The following is a 17,068-nucleotide window of genomic DNA, read 5'->3' as shown; positions in this document are numbered from 1 at the left end:
CTCAATGACAAAATAAGCACACTGACATTGCAGTGCAGAATAGCAGTTTCAACATTAACCCGAACATTGTATGAGCATTCGTTTTGGAAGATAGGTTCTCGGGAGCATGTGTAAAGGTCACATCCTTTTGATTTTCCCAGCAAAAAAAAAAAAAAGAGAAAAAAGTTTTTAGGCTTTCTAAACAACCTAGCTGGGGACGTTGGGGAAGGCCTCATTTACACAATGCTTACACATTGGCAATAAAAATACAATTAATAACTTTAACAATTTTTAAATATAGCCCCTTTAAGAATGTTTTTCATGAATTTGGCCCCTGCAGTTCAGATTTTCCTCACTGTCGTATGTGTTATATCAATTTACAGCTTTAACCCAAACCATTGAAAAGGTTATCAAGTTAATAATGAAAATTGATCATGTCCATGTGCCTGATCTCCTGAATGTCAACAGGATTTAAGATAACGCTTGTTAACATACAGTAATTCTGTTTGGATGTGCACATGGACAACCAAGTTAACATGTTACCACATTAAACAATTAATATAGCTTATCGAGTTGAGTACTACATGTGTTGAAAATGATTGGCATGTAAGTATATTTCTTTCACATATAAATATTATACAGATGTTTAGTATAAATATGAGTGCTAGAACGGTTTACTTTGACTCTCTGTTTTTTGTTTAGTTCCTCTGTTAGCCTTGAAGGTGCTAAAACAGAGCTTGATTCAATGAATCATTCATTCCTACTGTGTGTGTTGTTTTGTGGAGCTGGACATTAATGTCTATCTACAGTTTGACAACCATTTGAATGAAGCAGATATTTCAAGGTAAGCTGAGTTTATACTTCTGGTACAACTTGTGCAATACTAATTAGTAGGGCTACACGATGTGTCGTTTAAGCATCGATATCGCGATGTACGAATCCACGATAGTCACATCGCAGGATGTGCGATGTAGGCTGTCGTAGTTGATCCATTATTCATTAACCGTAAGGGCCAGCTGCTCCCCGGCCCTTGACGAATGTGATTCGTGGATTAATTGCACAGCTTAACCATCATAGAGTGAAAGTTTATCATTTGCATGTGTTTTTAAGTCCTGTCAGTTTAACAGGGCGCATATAAGAACGAGCAGAGAGAGAGAGTCTTGCTCTGTCTTGCTCTCTCTCCACCGCGCATATTAATCAAAATCAATTGACACGATGGTGTCAAAAAAAAAAAAACATATCCAGTGATGAAATGTTTTCTGTGTTGTCAAATCTTGTGCGATATCCTAAACTGCAGAGATAATTACACAACGCGTCTGATTCGCGAACTAATGATTCATTTGAACTGATTCAATTTAATGAATGGTTTAAACAACTGACCTGTCCAACACTGAACTCACGAGATGTCTGAATTGGTGTATATAAAAAGAAATCTGTAACACTTTACAATAATGTTCTATTTATTAAACTATTTAACTACATTATTTTACGTTTACTATTACTAAACTGCACTTCTACAACATTGTTAATTTCAACATTTAGGCTATAGCCTTCATTTTTGAAATCAAAATTTGTACAGTATTTGTTAACATTGTTAATGCACTGTGAAGTAACATTACCAAACAATGAACAGCTGTGTTTTTATAAACTAAGATAAACAAAGATTAATAAATATAGTAACAAAAGTATTGCTTTTGGTAAGTTCATGTTAGTTAATATGTTAACAATTCAAACCTTATCCTAAAGTTACAAACAAATAATTTACTCTAATTTAAATAATACTCTGATGTTTAAATCATTTAAAATGAGAATGTAAGTGTGCTCACCCCATTTTTGTTTGTAAGAAAAAATAAGATTAGATTTCATATCGCAATATATATCGCAGAAAAATTAAATATCGCAATGTCATTTTTTCCCTATATAGTGCAGCCCTACTAATTAGCACTCTATGTGTGTTACCAGTGATATTTAACTTGTCTTTTGCTTTTGCTTTTGCAGAGTAAAAGAATTCTGGACAGAAGAAATTGCGGAAGATGTATTTGCTTTTTGTCTGTGTGTCAATGTTATTGACTTATGTTCAGATATTTTACTGGACATTAGTAAGGAATTACTAAGGAATTAAATATTCATTATAATTATACAAACAAACAATGAGTTAATCAATTTCACTTTGAAACAGAGTAAGTAAACTACTTGAAAACATGCTTTTAAATTAACCAAAATGTCTGACTAAACATAGTTTCCTACCTTTTTTTTCCAAGTCAAACCTACTCCAATTTTATTTCTTTTTTTCATTATTCCCTTTCAAAGCAAGACAACAACGCTATTAGAATGAGATTGGTTGACTTGGCACCAGAGAATGTTTGCAAACAAGAAGCTCTTTTACACTTACATAATTAAGCCTGCTAGCAACGATGTGCCATAGTCACTGACATACCGTTAATTTAGCATTAATAAAAATGTGTCAGTCAGGATTAGGTCATTTCTATGCCTGTGCTCTGCTGAGTCACAGCTAGTCTGCAAAGCAATGTAGTTTTGTGATATGCCCTTATTAACGTATGATCAGTAATCCAATATTGGGGAAATAAAGAGACAATAAGTAGTTAGATTGCTTATGCGGTGCAGTTTTGCCACAAAAAGAGCAAAGGCAAACACGTGATGAAAACACCTGTCTAAGGTTGTCTGAAACAATGTTATAAAGTTACACTGTGATCAAACTAGACAGGATATGGGCCTGTACGTTTTAAGAGAGAAGAAGAGGCATGTGTAAATTTCTTAGCCAGAACCATGTTGCATCTCTTTGATAATGTGACACAAAAAGAGCATTTTAGTAGATAGATATTATGGTTTTCTGTTAAGCACAGTAGTTAATATATAGCAAGCTGATGACAGACTGAGCCAACAGATATTGCACTTTCATAAAAGACTGGAGCGAGTCTTCAAAGTCTGCTGTACTGTGGATGACTGTCCCGACTTTTCTTGATCTTAAAAGAAATGTAAAATTCAGTCAACATAGAGATATTACATTCTCTCTAGTCTTGAGAATATCATTTGCGTCTTGGAGACACAGTTCTTCTGGATTGAGTCTGTCTCAGTTTGTTCTGTTTCTTCATATTATTCCAGACGGACTGGATGATGGTGAGATCAGATCTCTGTGTGGAGCACTGGCTGTTGTCAGACTTCTTGTGCAAACAAACATCTCACTAGATTATTACAATTAATGGCAAAAAAAATTTCGGAAATGTAAACTGATGTTTACCACCGACACACTACAGCAAAAGATAGAGATAACTGACTTAAAACCATTTTTTTGTTGGTGAAACTTCTAGTAACCTAAGACTTTTGCACAGTACTAACTAACTATATATATATATATATATATATATATATATATATATATATAGGCTTGTGTACTCAATTTTTTGTGAAATGGAGCTTTGTGCTTGTGTATCCTACCTCTCTCATTCAGAAGGTGGGTACCTTTTGGTTTTCATCGAAAATATCTTAAATTAAAAAGATGAACGAAGCTTTTACAGTTTTGGAACGACATGGGGGTAACTGATTAATGACAAAATTCTCATTTTGAGGTGGAGTATCACTTTAAGTATATTTTTTATATATTTGCAAATTTGTCATATGTACAACTCAGCTCTAATCTGCTAAATGCAATTTTAAATCATTAAAGAGTACTTTTAAAATTTGACGTAACCGTAAAAAAAGAAATGTCCGGTCGCAATATTGTAATGAGACTTTGAAAATTACAAAGGCTTAACTGTTGAGAAAATGGTATTACAGTGTAAAAAAAACATTTAGGTCCTAAAAATAGTCTGAATTCTTATTTCTTTCTTTTAGATTTTAAGGGCCGGATTATAACCTGCACATTCACCCTTAAACTCATCATATGCACCTGATCCACATCGCACTTACCAGATGCATTGTGGGGGGGTTTTTGAGCGTGTTTGCAGCAGCAACTATAAAGTGATTTACAGAAAACATTAAGAAACATTTGAATTTAACGGCCGCCTCTCACCGGACTAAAGAAATCCTAAATGTAGATAAACGCCAACTGTCTAGCTATAAACCAAAATAACTTGGTGGGCATTCAAACAGTGGCGGTCCCATCCATCTATCCATCCATCGATCGATCTATCTATCTTTCTTTCTTTCTTGACTGACAGACAGACAGCCAAAAGTTCTGTCAGTGACTTAAATTGACATCCAGCGATGGCAGTGACATCCTTGTTGATCCTGGAAAAACATTACAATCAACCAATCAGAATTGAGATATAACTTCTCAGGCAATATCTGTTTTTAGGCTTACAATCAGGGTTAGGTGCCTCTACACTCCTGTTAATCTGCTATCATTTCTCACTGATTTTGATTTTGACTGATTGGAATAAATTATGGGTAAAATTAGGTTTGGGTGTAGGGATTGGGCAAAGTCTATATTTTTGGACAATAATGTTGATCCATGATCATCAAAAGATGTTGATCCAGGAACATATCTTACTTGGCAAAATCACGGCGACCTACAGTCATTGCGTTCTTGTTAGCAATGGTTAACTTCATAGAAACACATGCAGCCATCATCGTTTTTTCATCAAAATGGCCTCAAATGCAAGGAAATTGCTACAAAGAATATTACACCTGAAAGAACAATTTACCGAATCATCAAGAACTTCAAGAAGAGAGATTCGACTGCAGTGAAGAAGTCTTCAGGACATCCCAAAGTGTCCACCAAGTGCCAGGACCATCTCCTCCTGAGTAGTCAGCTACAGAATCATGTCTCCAGCAGTGCAGAGCTTGCTCAGATAATGGAAGCAGGTTGGTGTGAGAGCATCTGTATGCACAGTGAGGTCAAGACTTTTGGACAACGGCCTGGTGTCAAGAAGGGCAGCAAAGAAGCCACTTCTCTCCAAGAAAAACATCAAGGACAGACTACAATTCTGCAGGATGTACAAGGATTGGACAGTAGAAGACATCTGGAAAATTGATTGTGCAGAGAAGGTGAACACTACCATGAGTCCTGTGATGTGCCAGCAGTTAAGCATCCTGAGACCATCCATGTGTGGGGTTGCTTTTCAACCAAGGGAGTAGGTTCTCTCATAATTCTGCCCAAAAACCCAAACTTCAGCTATAATCAGATGGAAAGCCTTTAAGGCCTTTATACGAGGACAAATTATAAGCTATACGAGTAGGAAGACAAGAGAGAAACAGGAGGAAATGAAAACACTTGAAACAAAAATTCGCTTACTTGAGGAAAAAAGTTTACAAGCAGGCCAAAATACTGATAATGTGTTAAAAGAATTACTATTGTTAAGAACCCAATATAATGAAAGAACACATGAAAAGGCAGCGGCCAATTTATTAAGATTAAAGCAGCAATTTTACGATCAGGGAGAAAAACCAGGCAGACTTCTTGCTTGGCGTATAAAACAACAGGAATCAGAAAGATCAATTACTAGTATTGAGGATGAAAATGGAAATATGACTGTAGATCCGATGGAAATTAATAAAGCGTTTAGAAATTTCTACGAAAAGCTATATTGTTCTGAATATAAAGCCATGACCGATGTCCACTCTACGTTTATTGATAATCTCAACATCCCTAAAATATCGGAGGAACTAAAAATTAAATTAGATGGTGAGCTTAGTGCAGTTGAAATTATGGAGGCTATAAATACATTAAAGGGTGGTAAAACAGCAGGACCTGATGGCCTTCCCATTGACCTATATAAATATTTTAGTGATAAATTGGTTGGGCCACTCCATGATATGTATATAGAATGTTATAATAGTGCTCGTCTTCCTACTTCTATGAGGGAGGCTTTGATCATTCTTTTACCAAAACCAGGAAAACCGAACTCAAAATGTGGTAATATGCGACCTATAAGCCTAATTAATACCGATACCAAAATAATATGTAAAGTCCTGGCAAAAAGGTTAGAGACTGTGCTTCCGAGCATTGTGGGTGACGATCAAAATGGGTTCATTAAGAACAGACAGGGACTTCATAACGTAAGACGGGTTTTAAATATTCTACATAGCCAAAAAAATGAAAAGGATACTGCTCTTCTTTCGCTCGATGCGGAGAAGGCTTTCGATAGAATCGAATGGGCGTATCTATTTGACGTCATTGAAAAATTTGGATTTGGAAGCTCCTTTTTACATTGGATCAAACTATTACATTCCAACCCAGTGGCTGAAGTTTTAACTAATGAGGTGATTTCTGAGCCATTTAATATTACAAGAGGTTGCCCTCAAGGCTCACCATTGTCCCCACTTTTATTCATTTTGGCTATCGAACCGCTAGCAATAGCTGTAAGGTCTAGCAATCACATACATGGGATTACAATGGGAGGCAAGGAACATAAAATAGCTTTATTTGCTGACGATGTAGTGCTATTCCTAAAACAACTAAACGCCTCTCTACCAGCACTTTTAGATCTGATCAATCACTTCGGAAATATATCGGGATATAAAGTGAACACATCAAAATCATCGTTAATGCTGCTTAATAAAGATAACTATCCAAATACATCACATTTATTTACTTTGAAAATATCACCAAGCTTTACATATTTAGGTATCAAAATTGTTCCCCAATTAGAAAATATAATATCTACAAATTATAATGCTATAATGGAATCAACATCTAAAGATCTAGATAGATGGTTATCTTTACCAATTTCATTGATAGGAAGGATAAATATATTGAAGATGAATATTTTGCCTAAATTCTTGTATTTATTCCAAAATATTCCCCTGGCGCCACCAGCTGGAACGTTCTCGAAGATTAACTCATTATTCAGGAAATTTATTTGGAACAAAAAATGCCCTCGAGTTCGTCTCTCTCTTCTTTATCTTCCATTTGACACTGGGGGGTTAAAATGTCCCAACCTGTACTGGTACTATTTAGCTGCACAATTAAGAACAATCATGTTTTATTTCTCCTCTGGAAATAAACCAGCCTGGGTGGATATGGAGTCATATGGGTTAGCGCTGCCATTAAACCTGTATATATACTCAGATAAGTTTAAACAATTGAAAACAGTCACCACGCACCCCATTGTTGTTAACATGATTAGAATATGGTATGAAGTTAGAGAGTACATGAAAATAGATAACTCTTTATCCCAGTTTAGCCCCATTTGGGGCAACACATTATTCAAACCAGGAACGAAGGATTCAGGATTCCGGGTGTGGGCTGAGAAAGGATTAAGCAAAATTAGTGATCTTTTTGAGGAGGGAAAGTTGATGTCATTTGAGCAGATATCTACTAAATATAATATTCCAAGAAAACATTTCTTTAAATACTTACAAATAAGGAGTTTTGTTCTTTCTATGCAGAACCAATCATTAAACTTACCAGTAATTTCTTCTTTGGAGGAATTAATTACCAAGAAATGCAATAATAAGGGATTAATATCAGTTTTTTATAACTGGCTTGCATCAGGGTCCAATGAATCAACAACCTCGAAACTTGAATTATGGAAGGCGGAACTGAATGAGGATATATCAGAGGATGAATGGAGACAAATCTGTAAAAACTCTCAGAAACAGTCAGGTAATGTTAGCTTAAAACTACTTCAATATAACTGGTTGATGCAGACTTACATAACTCCAGTCAAACTGAATAGGTTTAATGCAAATATCCCTGATACATGCTTCAAATGCAGAGAGGCTCAGGGATCATTTGTGCATTGTGTTTGGGAGTGCAACATTATTAAAGAATTTTGGGTGGAAGTGATTAATATTACAAAGATAATTTTGTCTTTGAATATTCCTCTAGATGCAAAAATGATTTTGCTACATTTATATCCAAAGAACCTTAAATTAAATCCTCAGCAGCGTAAACTGATAGATTTTTCTATTTTACAAGCTAAAAGAATGATAGCTCTAAGCTGGAAAAGGTCTGATCCACCAGTTGTAGGAGCTTGGATTAATGCCATGGCACAATGTATGGCTCTGGAAAAAATAACATATTTTATCAAAAACAAAATGGATGTACATGAAGAAATATGGAAGCCGTTTAATTACTACATTAACAATAACAATATTGGTCAGTTATTACAGGTGGTGTAATGTATTAGTGTTTTTCTATTTGATTTTTTTCTCTTGTTTTTATTTTTATTTTTATTTTTTTTTTTTTATTTTTTTTTTTTTTTCTCTTTCTTTTAAGAGTGTTTTGTTGAGAAATGTAACTTATGTGTTTAAAGTACAGTAATGTATTTTTTTTGGGGTACCTTGCAAAAATTGTTTTGGACTTAGATGGAGGTTTGACTGAGACCTTTGTGTACTTCTAATTGGGAGAAGAGAGCGATGTGTTCTTTTGTTGGGGTGGGAAATGACTGTGACGAAATGGAAAATTGTTTCTTTTTCTGTTACCTGTCTTAAATCAAAACAATAAATACATTGTTCAAAAAATTCTGCCCAAAAACACTTCCATGAATAATGAATGGTATCAAAATGTCTTGCAAGACCTACTTCTTCCAATGATCCATGAGCAGTATGGTAATGATCCGTGCATCATCCAGCATGATGAAGCACCATGTCACAAAGCAAGACTGATAAAGAAGAGGAATTGCGGAGGTTATGAAGAACAAGAGTCAACACTGTAAATATTGACTATATTATTAAAAGAAAAATTGCCAATAAAATCCTTTAAAACTTATATGCTTATCATTGTTTTTCAGTATACCATTAAACATGGAAAAATGCAGCAAACTTTGCAAAACACAGATGGATGGATGGATGGATGGATGGATGGATAGATTATGTGTTTTAAACATGTTCATATTGATTCTAAAACAACTATATGGACCAATAAAATACCATAACAAACGATTCCAACAAATCCAACGTTATTTAAATATCATTTTTAATAGACACTTTCTTTTTGGACCATTACTCAATAACTCTGTAAACACTACAGGTGTCATGATGGTCGCGGGTACAGAGGTGCCAGTTTAATTTAACAGAGCTGAGTGCTCTAAAAGCGGCTCACTCACAGATCACCATTTCAAAATCATTTTGATTCAGATGTGACTGAAAATAATGATATCAGAGTGGGTGAGCTGTTTACTTTGCAATTAGTCTGTCTGTTTCAAAAGTCTGACCCAGATTTGCAGAATGTTTGTGAACACGACAGGCCAGCATTATCACATTGACAGAGTAATGAGCCAGACAGTGTGATTGCCTCCTTTCAGGTGAACTTCCACTTCAATCTCGCCATTACCACACCTAAAAACTTCACCCACACTCTTAAAATAAATATTCCAAAAGGAGGTTTTCACAGCAATGACACTGAACAGCCATTTTTGGAACCTTTCAGTGAACAGTTCTAATAGAAGAAACATTTTTTCATAGTGTGAAGAACATCTAAAGAACATCTTTTTCACAAAAAAGAACATTTTGTAGAATGGAAAGATTCCATGCATCTAAAAGGTTCTCTATGTTACCATCAATGCCAATAAAGAACCTTTATATTTTAAGAAAGGTGTTACTTTAGAAAGAGTTTAACATATATTTGACTGATGTATGGGAAACTAGATGCATAATTGCATATCCAGTTTGTCCTCTAAGTATATTAGCTTAACGGATTTGCACACACAAGAACAAATGAACAGATATGTGTTACGCATCGGTATATAAATTAGTATGAGCTGATTCCTTGATGTCAACTTCAAGCTCTCCTGCTCAGCATCCACTAATCTTCCCACAGCATCACCCTGACTAATCACAGATAATGGGTGGATTTAAACCACTGAGTTCCTAATACCCACAGGCCGCTAGCTCATGAACCCAGGTCTCACAGGAAGGGGAGACACCTCTCAGACTGATTATCAGCTGTAGGGATAGGGAGACTTAGTTTGCTCAAGACGCTAACCCCACAAAGGCCTATCCACAGGTATTCACATGCCAAGACTTCTGAGGCCATTCCAGGACTAGTTACTCAAAGTCAGTGAAATTCTGTTGAAATCAAACTTGGAAAAACACACATCATGGAATTTTCTTTCTCATTCGTAAGAAAAGACTTACTCTAATGTTCAGTGTATGCAGCCTCAGTCCACACAGCGCAATCATTAAAGCTCAAAGTGATAGTCATCCAAAAAAATTGTAATTCAGTCTCACCCTCATTTCAAACTGTAGCCTATTACTTTTTTTCTGTGGAGCACGAAAGAAGATATTTCACATGGTGACCACTGACAGTTTTGGAACAACAGTAGATGACAGCATTTTTGGGGGGCGAGTTATCCAAGATGAAAAACTGATCAAAAACCATAATGATTCTATCAAAAACCATGAGCAAATAACATACAACCCCCTAAATGGACACATTTACCTAATGAACAACAATGCAAACTATTTCTGTGTGCAAATATTAGCAAATAACAAAAAAGGGCATGAAGAAATCTAAATGGAACAACAGAAAAAAAGGATATTCAAAGTCAACATATTGTAAACAGCATTGATTTGTAAACGAAGAGATATTCACCTACTGTAGAAAAAACCAGGATGGGACTTGACAAGGGTGGCTCTCACAAAACATTTCAAGAAATTTCCAGGTTATGGTTCATATCTTCCTCCAAAAAAGGGGAGAAAAATACAAAACATATATTGCATAAAACTATGTAATTAGAACTGTATTTTGTTTGTTTTTTTGTCTTAATTTTTAAGTAATTAAAGGCAGTACAACAAATGCTTATTTTCTTGTTACAGTAATGAGACTATGGATTAGAGTGATGACAAAAAGGGTCATTTACATATAAAAATCTTAAAGATTAAATACGTTATTTGGTTAAAATTAGCAATTTGTTTTAAAAATAATGCTGCAATGTAAATTGTAAAACCTCTTAAGGCTCTTAATTATAATAAATAAAATTTAATAATGTGCACTGCTTTCTGTGCAATAAACCAGAAACATTCATTACGAAAGTGAAAATTGTGATTTTAGGTTAACCTAAATTCAAAGGGGCAGCATGAGACTGGAAAATGCGCATGTAAATGAAATTACATAACTGCATACAACTTCCAAGAACCTTATAAAAAACATTGACTATCGACCAAAATGACTAATTGAGCATCTTAAAGCAAAAAACATTAAACAGTACAAAATTGGTGCTAAGCTGTGTATAATATAACTGTACAGTCCTATCTGTAATGCATAATAATTTGGACAAACATACTTGTTATATTTTTCTACAATTCTCGGAAGGTAAAAGGGTTGCAAATTGTCTCTTCAGTAGTTAAAATTTAGTAGATATAGGCCTAGTTATGTGAACATCTCAATTCTATAATGAGAACACAGACATCTCATGAGTGTTTTAGCATCATTATAATCTTTGCTCTTCACAGTTGCTACAGAAATCTTCCAGAGACACCTTCTTTTCAATATCATTCTCTTACACTGAGTCCAGGTATAAAGGTCACTCTTCAGCACTGCTGGTTTTTCCCACTCCGCTCTGTTTTGAATTACTGACGTTTTCTTATTCCTTTTCATTCTATTCCAAACATTAAATCTTACATCTTAATCTCCTCTGGTTTTGCTCTTTTATTCTGCCGGTCCCTACAGTTCTCTCTCTGTGGTGTCTTTGAGTGGTTTTCCTCCATTCTCTGAGCAGGAGTCTGCACACAAACGGGACTCGCACTCGAGGCCAAATACAAAAGAGTTTTTTTTTGGGCAGACGGAGGAAATAGTATGGAGCTTATAATATGACAAAACTAATTGAATTTATATTGCGTAAATTTTTGAATTATTGAAAAGTGTCATTTAACATAAAACTGAATATTATGTGGCATTTAACATAGTTCTGAATTAGATTTTTTTTAACTTGAATATTAAACATTTGAAATTTAACACAACTGATTCAGAACTTAGAACCAGAGACAGCAGAACCTATTTATTATAATCAATACTGTCTACACTGAATGTGAAATTCCCACCAGCAAACGGATTCCCCGTTATTCCTGACATAGTCCAAGCTCTTTGCAACAGGCGCTTTGCTGCTTCAAGCAGTCGTGTCCGTATAGAGTTAACTTACGCCACACCACATCCAGTGTGTCACTGATTATAGTCAATGGGTTCTACTGTCTGTTTTGCTTTCGCTCGTGTCCTGTGTAGACACGGTGGCATGCTAATCACTTTCACACCAAATATATTTCAAAACAAACATCAGAGATAGTATAAACCATAAATGTTTAAGAATCACTTAGGCTACCTCTGGGTTATTCATGGTCAGGTAGATCTTGAACCGCACGCTCAGCGTCGCTCAAGCCAGAAAACTACTAATTGGCCAAAATGCTTCGTTTGACTTTTCTGAGATCATCTACTTTTCCCTGTGGATTTACCGCTGACCTACTTTCTATACGATCTGAATTTGTGCATTTTGAATTTGATGTTTCAAATTTCCTCTTCATCTTGAAATGTTATAGCTGTATTTTTAAAAACTGGATATCTACAAAAAAAATTGCTGCCATACAATATTTGGTACAGTGTAGTATCATTGGACTTATTTGTAAGCTTTCCTGTGGAACTTTTGGAAACAGCCATTCAGTGTTCTTGATATGAAGCCTTTAAATTTCACATTTAGATTTGTTTGGAAATGCTTTATTTTTCTAACCCAGCAGGAAATGTATTGAACACAGAAACACATGAGCGTTCACATTATGCTTGTCTCTGAGATGAAGGAATCCTTCCTGCCTCCTCTGTCATACAAATCACATGCCAAAATGACACAGCTTTAACACAACACGTATGTTGTAAAACTGCATTTTTATTAATTATTCTGGCTGGTTTCCTGCCCTGCTGATTATAAATCACACTAAAAATTGGAAAATAAGGGAGAATTAAATAAAAAGAGGTTAATATGTTGGATCAACACTTGGCACAGCTCAACTCTTTTTGTTTCTGTGCCAATTTTTAGTGGAACAAGGTGTGGAGTTTTGGACCAGGATCAAGTGTCCATGTATCCAAAAAAAAAGAAAAGAAATGTTGATTACTGCAGAAATTACTCTACAGTATGGTGATTCAGGTCCCAAAAGTGAGCCAAAATGAATAATTATTATTTACTATGTTGAATTTTATGGACATTTTTTTTGTTTATTTTTGAATAATTTTTAATAAATTCTTGTAATTTTGTATAAGTTTGTATAATAATAAATTGTATAATAATAAATTGGTAGTCATATTCAGTGCTCATGCATTTATTTGATCAAAAACACAGGAAATCAGTATGTGAAATATTATTACAATTTAAAATAATTTATTAATGTGCACAAATATTTCATATGAATCTAAATGGTTAAAAATGTTTATGCCACTTTTTTTTTCTGTTTTTTCAGTTCACTTATATACATACATATATATATATATATATTCTTACCAAATATTCTAACTAGGTTTTACATGACCTTTAACCTGAGAAAGTAGATTACTTTAGATATTACTATACTCTGCTGCACAGTATGTTGCTTCGGGACCCAAGAATGGGCCAAGAGTAATAAATTACCATGTTGCATTTTAAGGACATTTTTGTTTATTTTTGTATGATAAACAACTATGGGTTGCATTCGAAAGTAAAATCTGGGTCCTGAAGCAAAATCGCTACTTCCTAATCTGCTGCTTATCCCATTTATCACTTTTGACTCACTTTAAGCTCTCAGTCTCAGATTATTAATCATTTTAAATTGCAGAAAGACAGTTCAGCACGACTCAATAAGCCTGACAAATATGACTCATCTTCGTGGCACTTGATCAAACGGTTGTGTTCGCCAATGTGCGCTATGGAGAGGGCAGGTCAAGAATCAAGAACTCATCACATGACTAGTCTACACACATACGCATGGCCTTGTCATGCATTAGAGGTGGCTATATAGACAGCGTGCGGATGAATCCGTTTGATTTGACATGGGGGTGGGGTTGCTGGTATAGGGGGAGGATAAAAGGGACACGGGGGGATGGGATGGGATGGGATGGAGGAGCATCCGGGGAATCCATTGGGACAGAGGTCAGCGGTGTCTGTGCCAATAGTTGTTAGAACAAGACAAGGAATTATAGATCAGGATCAAGAATCAGGATCAAGAATCTAGTTGCAACACCTGAAAATCAAATGGGCTTATTTTTCTAACAAAAAAAAAATACTTCTAGATCTACAGCACCTAATTGTGTGCTTGGATCAATGAACAAAGTGGAAATAAAAAGCATTTCCCTATTATGGCAGGATCCCACATGGACGTGTTGCACTGCTCGGATGCAATAACTTCAGACTGCATGACTGCCCTTTGTTGAGAAAAATTGAAGGAGCAGTCATAACAGTAAACTCAACAGGCGCATGATGCGGTGACACATAAATTGCTTAAGAAAACAAGCTCTCACTGTGACCTGTTTTCAGCCTGGTGCCTTTAAAAATAACCCGATGCGATGAGGCAAGACACACTTGACAAAACCCTCTTAAAAGAATGAGAGAAAGTTATTGTAAAAAACACGCACATGGATGGGTCTTTTACTGCAATTAACCGTCTAATGAGAGAACAATGCATGGAATGCTGGGAATTTCTGGCTGGATGAATTCCACAGTTTTTGTTTTTATAGCTTATACTCCAAAAACAGTCAAATCATATGCAATACATTTAAAATCTGCAGGTATTCTTTCAGTTACTCTCCATTACTATGGTCTAGTTCTCATATACATCTATGTATATAAACAACAGGGGTCAGTAAGATTTTTATCGAGAAGGGACATATTAAATTGATGTTTTGAATGTTAAACGCTAATCTTTTACTGAAAAAATGTAGTGGTAATAATATAAAATGTTCAGAGGACTAGAGTAATGATGCTTGAAAAATCAGCTTAGCCGCATCACATACAATACATTTTAAAGTATATTCAAATAGAAAACTGTTACTTTAAATTGCAATAACACAATATCACTGTTTTATTGTATTTTTGATCAAATTAAAACTAACAAATCTTACTGACCCCATAGGCATATTTGCACATACATTTGTTTTTATGTATTAAAGGTTTCTAATATGTACACACACACACACACACACACACAAATCTAATTCAACAATAAAGATTAATGGAGCAAAGAGAATTTGATTGTAATTTTGATGCTTTTGGTCATTTGTTACAAGTGCACAGTACAAACGTCCGTAATTAAACCCAATAAATGCTGATGCATGTGGTCTGGTCTGGTTTTTGTTTGCTGTTGCCCTCTCTCGTCAGTGTGAGATAACGCTACTCACGGCAGTTCTCCTCGTCGCTGTTATCCGAGCAGTCATCATCATCATCGCATCTCCATATGGTGGGAATGCATCTCTTATTGTTGCACTGAAACTGTCCATCCTCGCACTCCGTCTCAGCGCCAGTTTCAGTACCTGTGAACGACAGTCGAGAGATTTACAGTCGCCCACGACATAGACATACTACAGCACAATAAACCGACCGAAACGAGCGAATCCAAAACACAGCGCGTGCTTTGAGCAGCAATTCTATAACTGCACGCGCAATTCAATAAAGCCTTGACAAAGAAGAAGAAAACACACACAAATATTTCTCTTTCTTTCAGTGCTATTACAGATGAAAATATTTATGTGGATATTGATGCTCATGAAACAATCAACGCTGCAAATCATCCTCCTACTACTATTCTACTCGTGTTACAAATTAGCTTTTTCAATTAAGGTTTTTTGTTTGTTTTAAGGCAGAAATGTTGAAACACACGTCTGCAGTGTGTCTGTAGGATCAGGAGTGTTGAGTCTCTCGAAACAGCATCATTTAACGTTACTCAGTCCATTGAAAAAGGCTCCGGGTAATCACATGTCAAAAACGGAATACAACAAACCTTTGGCGGAGTATAATTCCCAAACTAAAACATGAAAAAATAATAATTTCCCAATTTCTGTCCACATTTCCGAAACGGGTTATAGAGTGTTCATCCACAAACAAAAGCGCGTCCGGATGGCGTCGCCCCTTCACTGAAGCTCCCACAGATTCACTGGCAATTTGAATCAATGACGACATCAAACGTAAGCGAGTTTGAATAACTGCACTGAAAATAATAATAATAATAATAATAATAATAATAATAATACTGCACTGAAGGGCAGCGTGCTACCAAACAACATTTATAAAATGAGTCAAAACAATACAATAATTGTGGCATTATTAATATTGTAAGGGATTAAATAGCATTTAAAACAAAGGATCCATTATAAAGTATTTGTTTTAATTATTAATTTAGTAAGTATGCACTAAATAAATATTATTATTTATTTTTATTTGATATATTTATTTATTAAAGAGTAACATAAGATAGTGATCAGCCTAGAATTTGGGTTTAAAATTTCGTCTACAATTTTGGTGTCCCTCGGAAATTGCTAATAAATTTCACAGTTATTTACAAAGAAAAGGCAATAAACATTAAATTAGGCTAAGCCTATAGACTTAAAATAGTATTTTCTTGTAAAACATACTCAAATAACCTTAGCTTTGTATGAACTTGTGTGTAAATTTCATTGTGTTTATTAATTTGATATGCTAAAGTGACTTACGATACAGTTAATTCAATTTCCTCGTGAATTTCCAAATGCATGTATTGAACATGCATAGAGTCCATGGATAATTTACCCTAAAAAAAAACCCTGATGAAACCCTGCTCCACCCCTCCGGGATGTTCACACAAATTTCCTTAAAAACGTATCAACCTGAAGCAATATGGGAAGGCAGAAAAAAGCATGAGATGATCAGTTTTGAAATTGCATTAATTATAATCCTTATTAAGATAATGGGGTTAGGTGACCTTGTAAAAGAGTTACAGTAATATAGCACTGCATCTGTGGCACTGTGCCAGCTATTCTGTCAGTCACAACTAGGCCAGAGCCATCCTGACAGGATAATCAGTCATTTTAATAGCAGTAAGATGGGACTGAAGCCCCTCCTCCAATTGCCTAACTATGTATGCAGCCAATGGCAACAAGGTATTCAAAAGGAAAAATGTACAGGGGCAAAGACCCTATTGTCATGAACTCGGCATACCCAGATTATGTAAACAGGCAGCAGGTGGCTGCCAATCTGCCTTC

General features: G+C 35.3%; 1 protein-coding gene across 2 annotated transcripts in view; it reads right to left on the bottom strand.

Moving 5' to 3' along the window:
* Positions 1–15,969, bottom strand: part of LOC132096801 (low-density lipoprotein receptor-related protein 8-like) — a 109,889-nt gene extending 93,920 nt beyond the window's left edge. For both annotated transcript variants that reach the window (XM_059502409.1, XM_059502410.1), the window contains exons 1-2: positions 15,832–15,969; positions 15,233–15,364 (exon numbers count right to left, since the gene is read on the bottom strand). In XM_059502409.1, coding sequence (XP_059358392.1) covers positions 15,233–15,364; positions 15,832–15,898 — 199 coding nt within the window. In that variant the 5' untranslated portion in view covers positions 15,899–15,969. The remainder of the gene's footprint in view (positions 1–15,232; positions 15,365–15,831) is intronic.
* Positions 15,970–17,068: the final 1,099 nt, after the last annotated feature.

This window comes from Carassius carassius, chromosome 20 (assembly GCF_963082965.1).
Source record: "Carassius carassius chromosome 20, fCarCar2.1, whole genome shotgun sequence".
NCBI lineage: Eukaryota > Metazoa > Chordata > Actinopteri > Cypriniformes > Cyprinidae > Carassius > Carassius carassius.
This window is presented reverse-complemented; position numbering and strand designations above follow the sequence as displayed.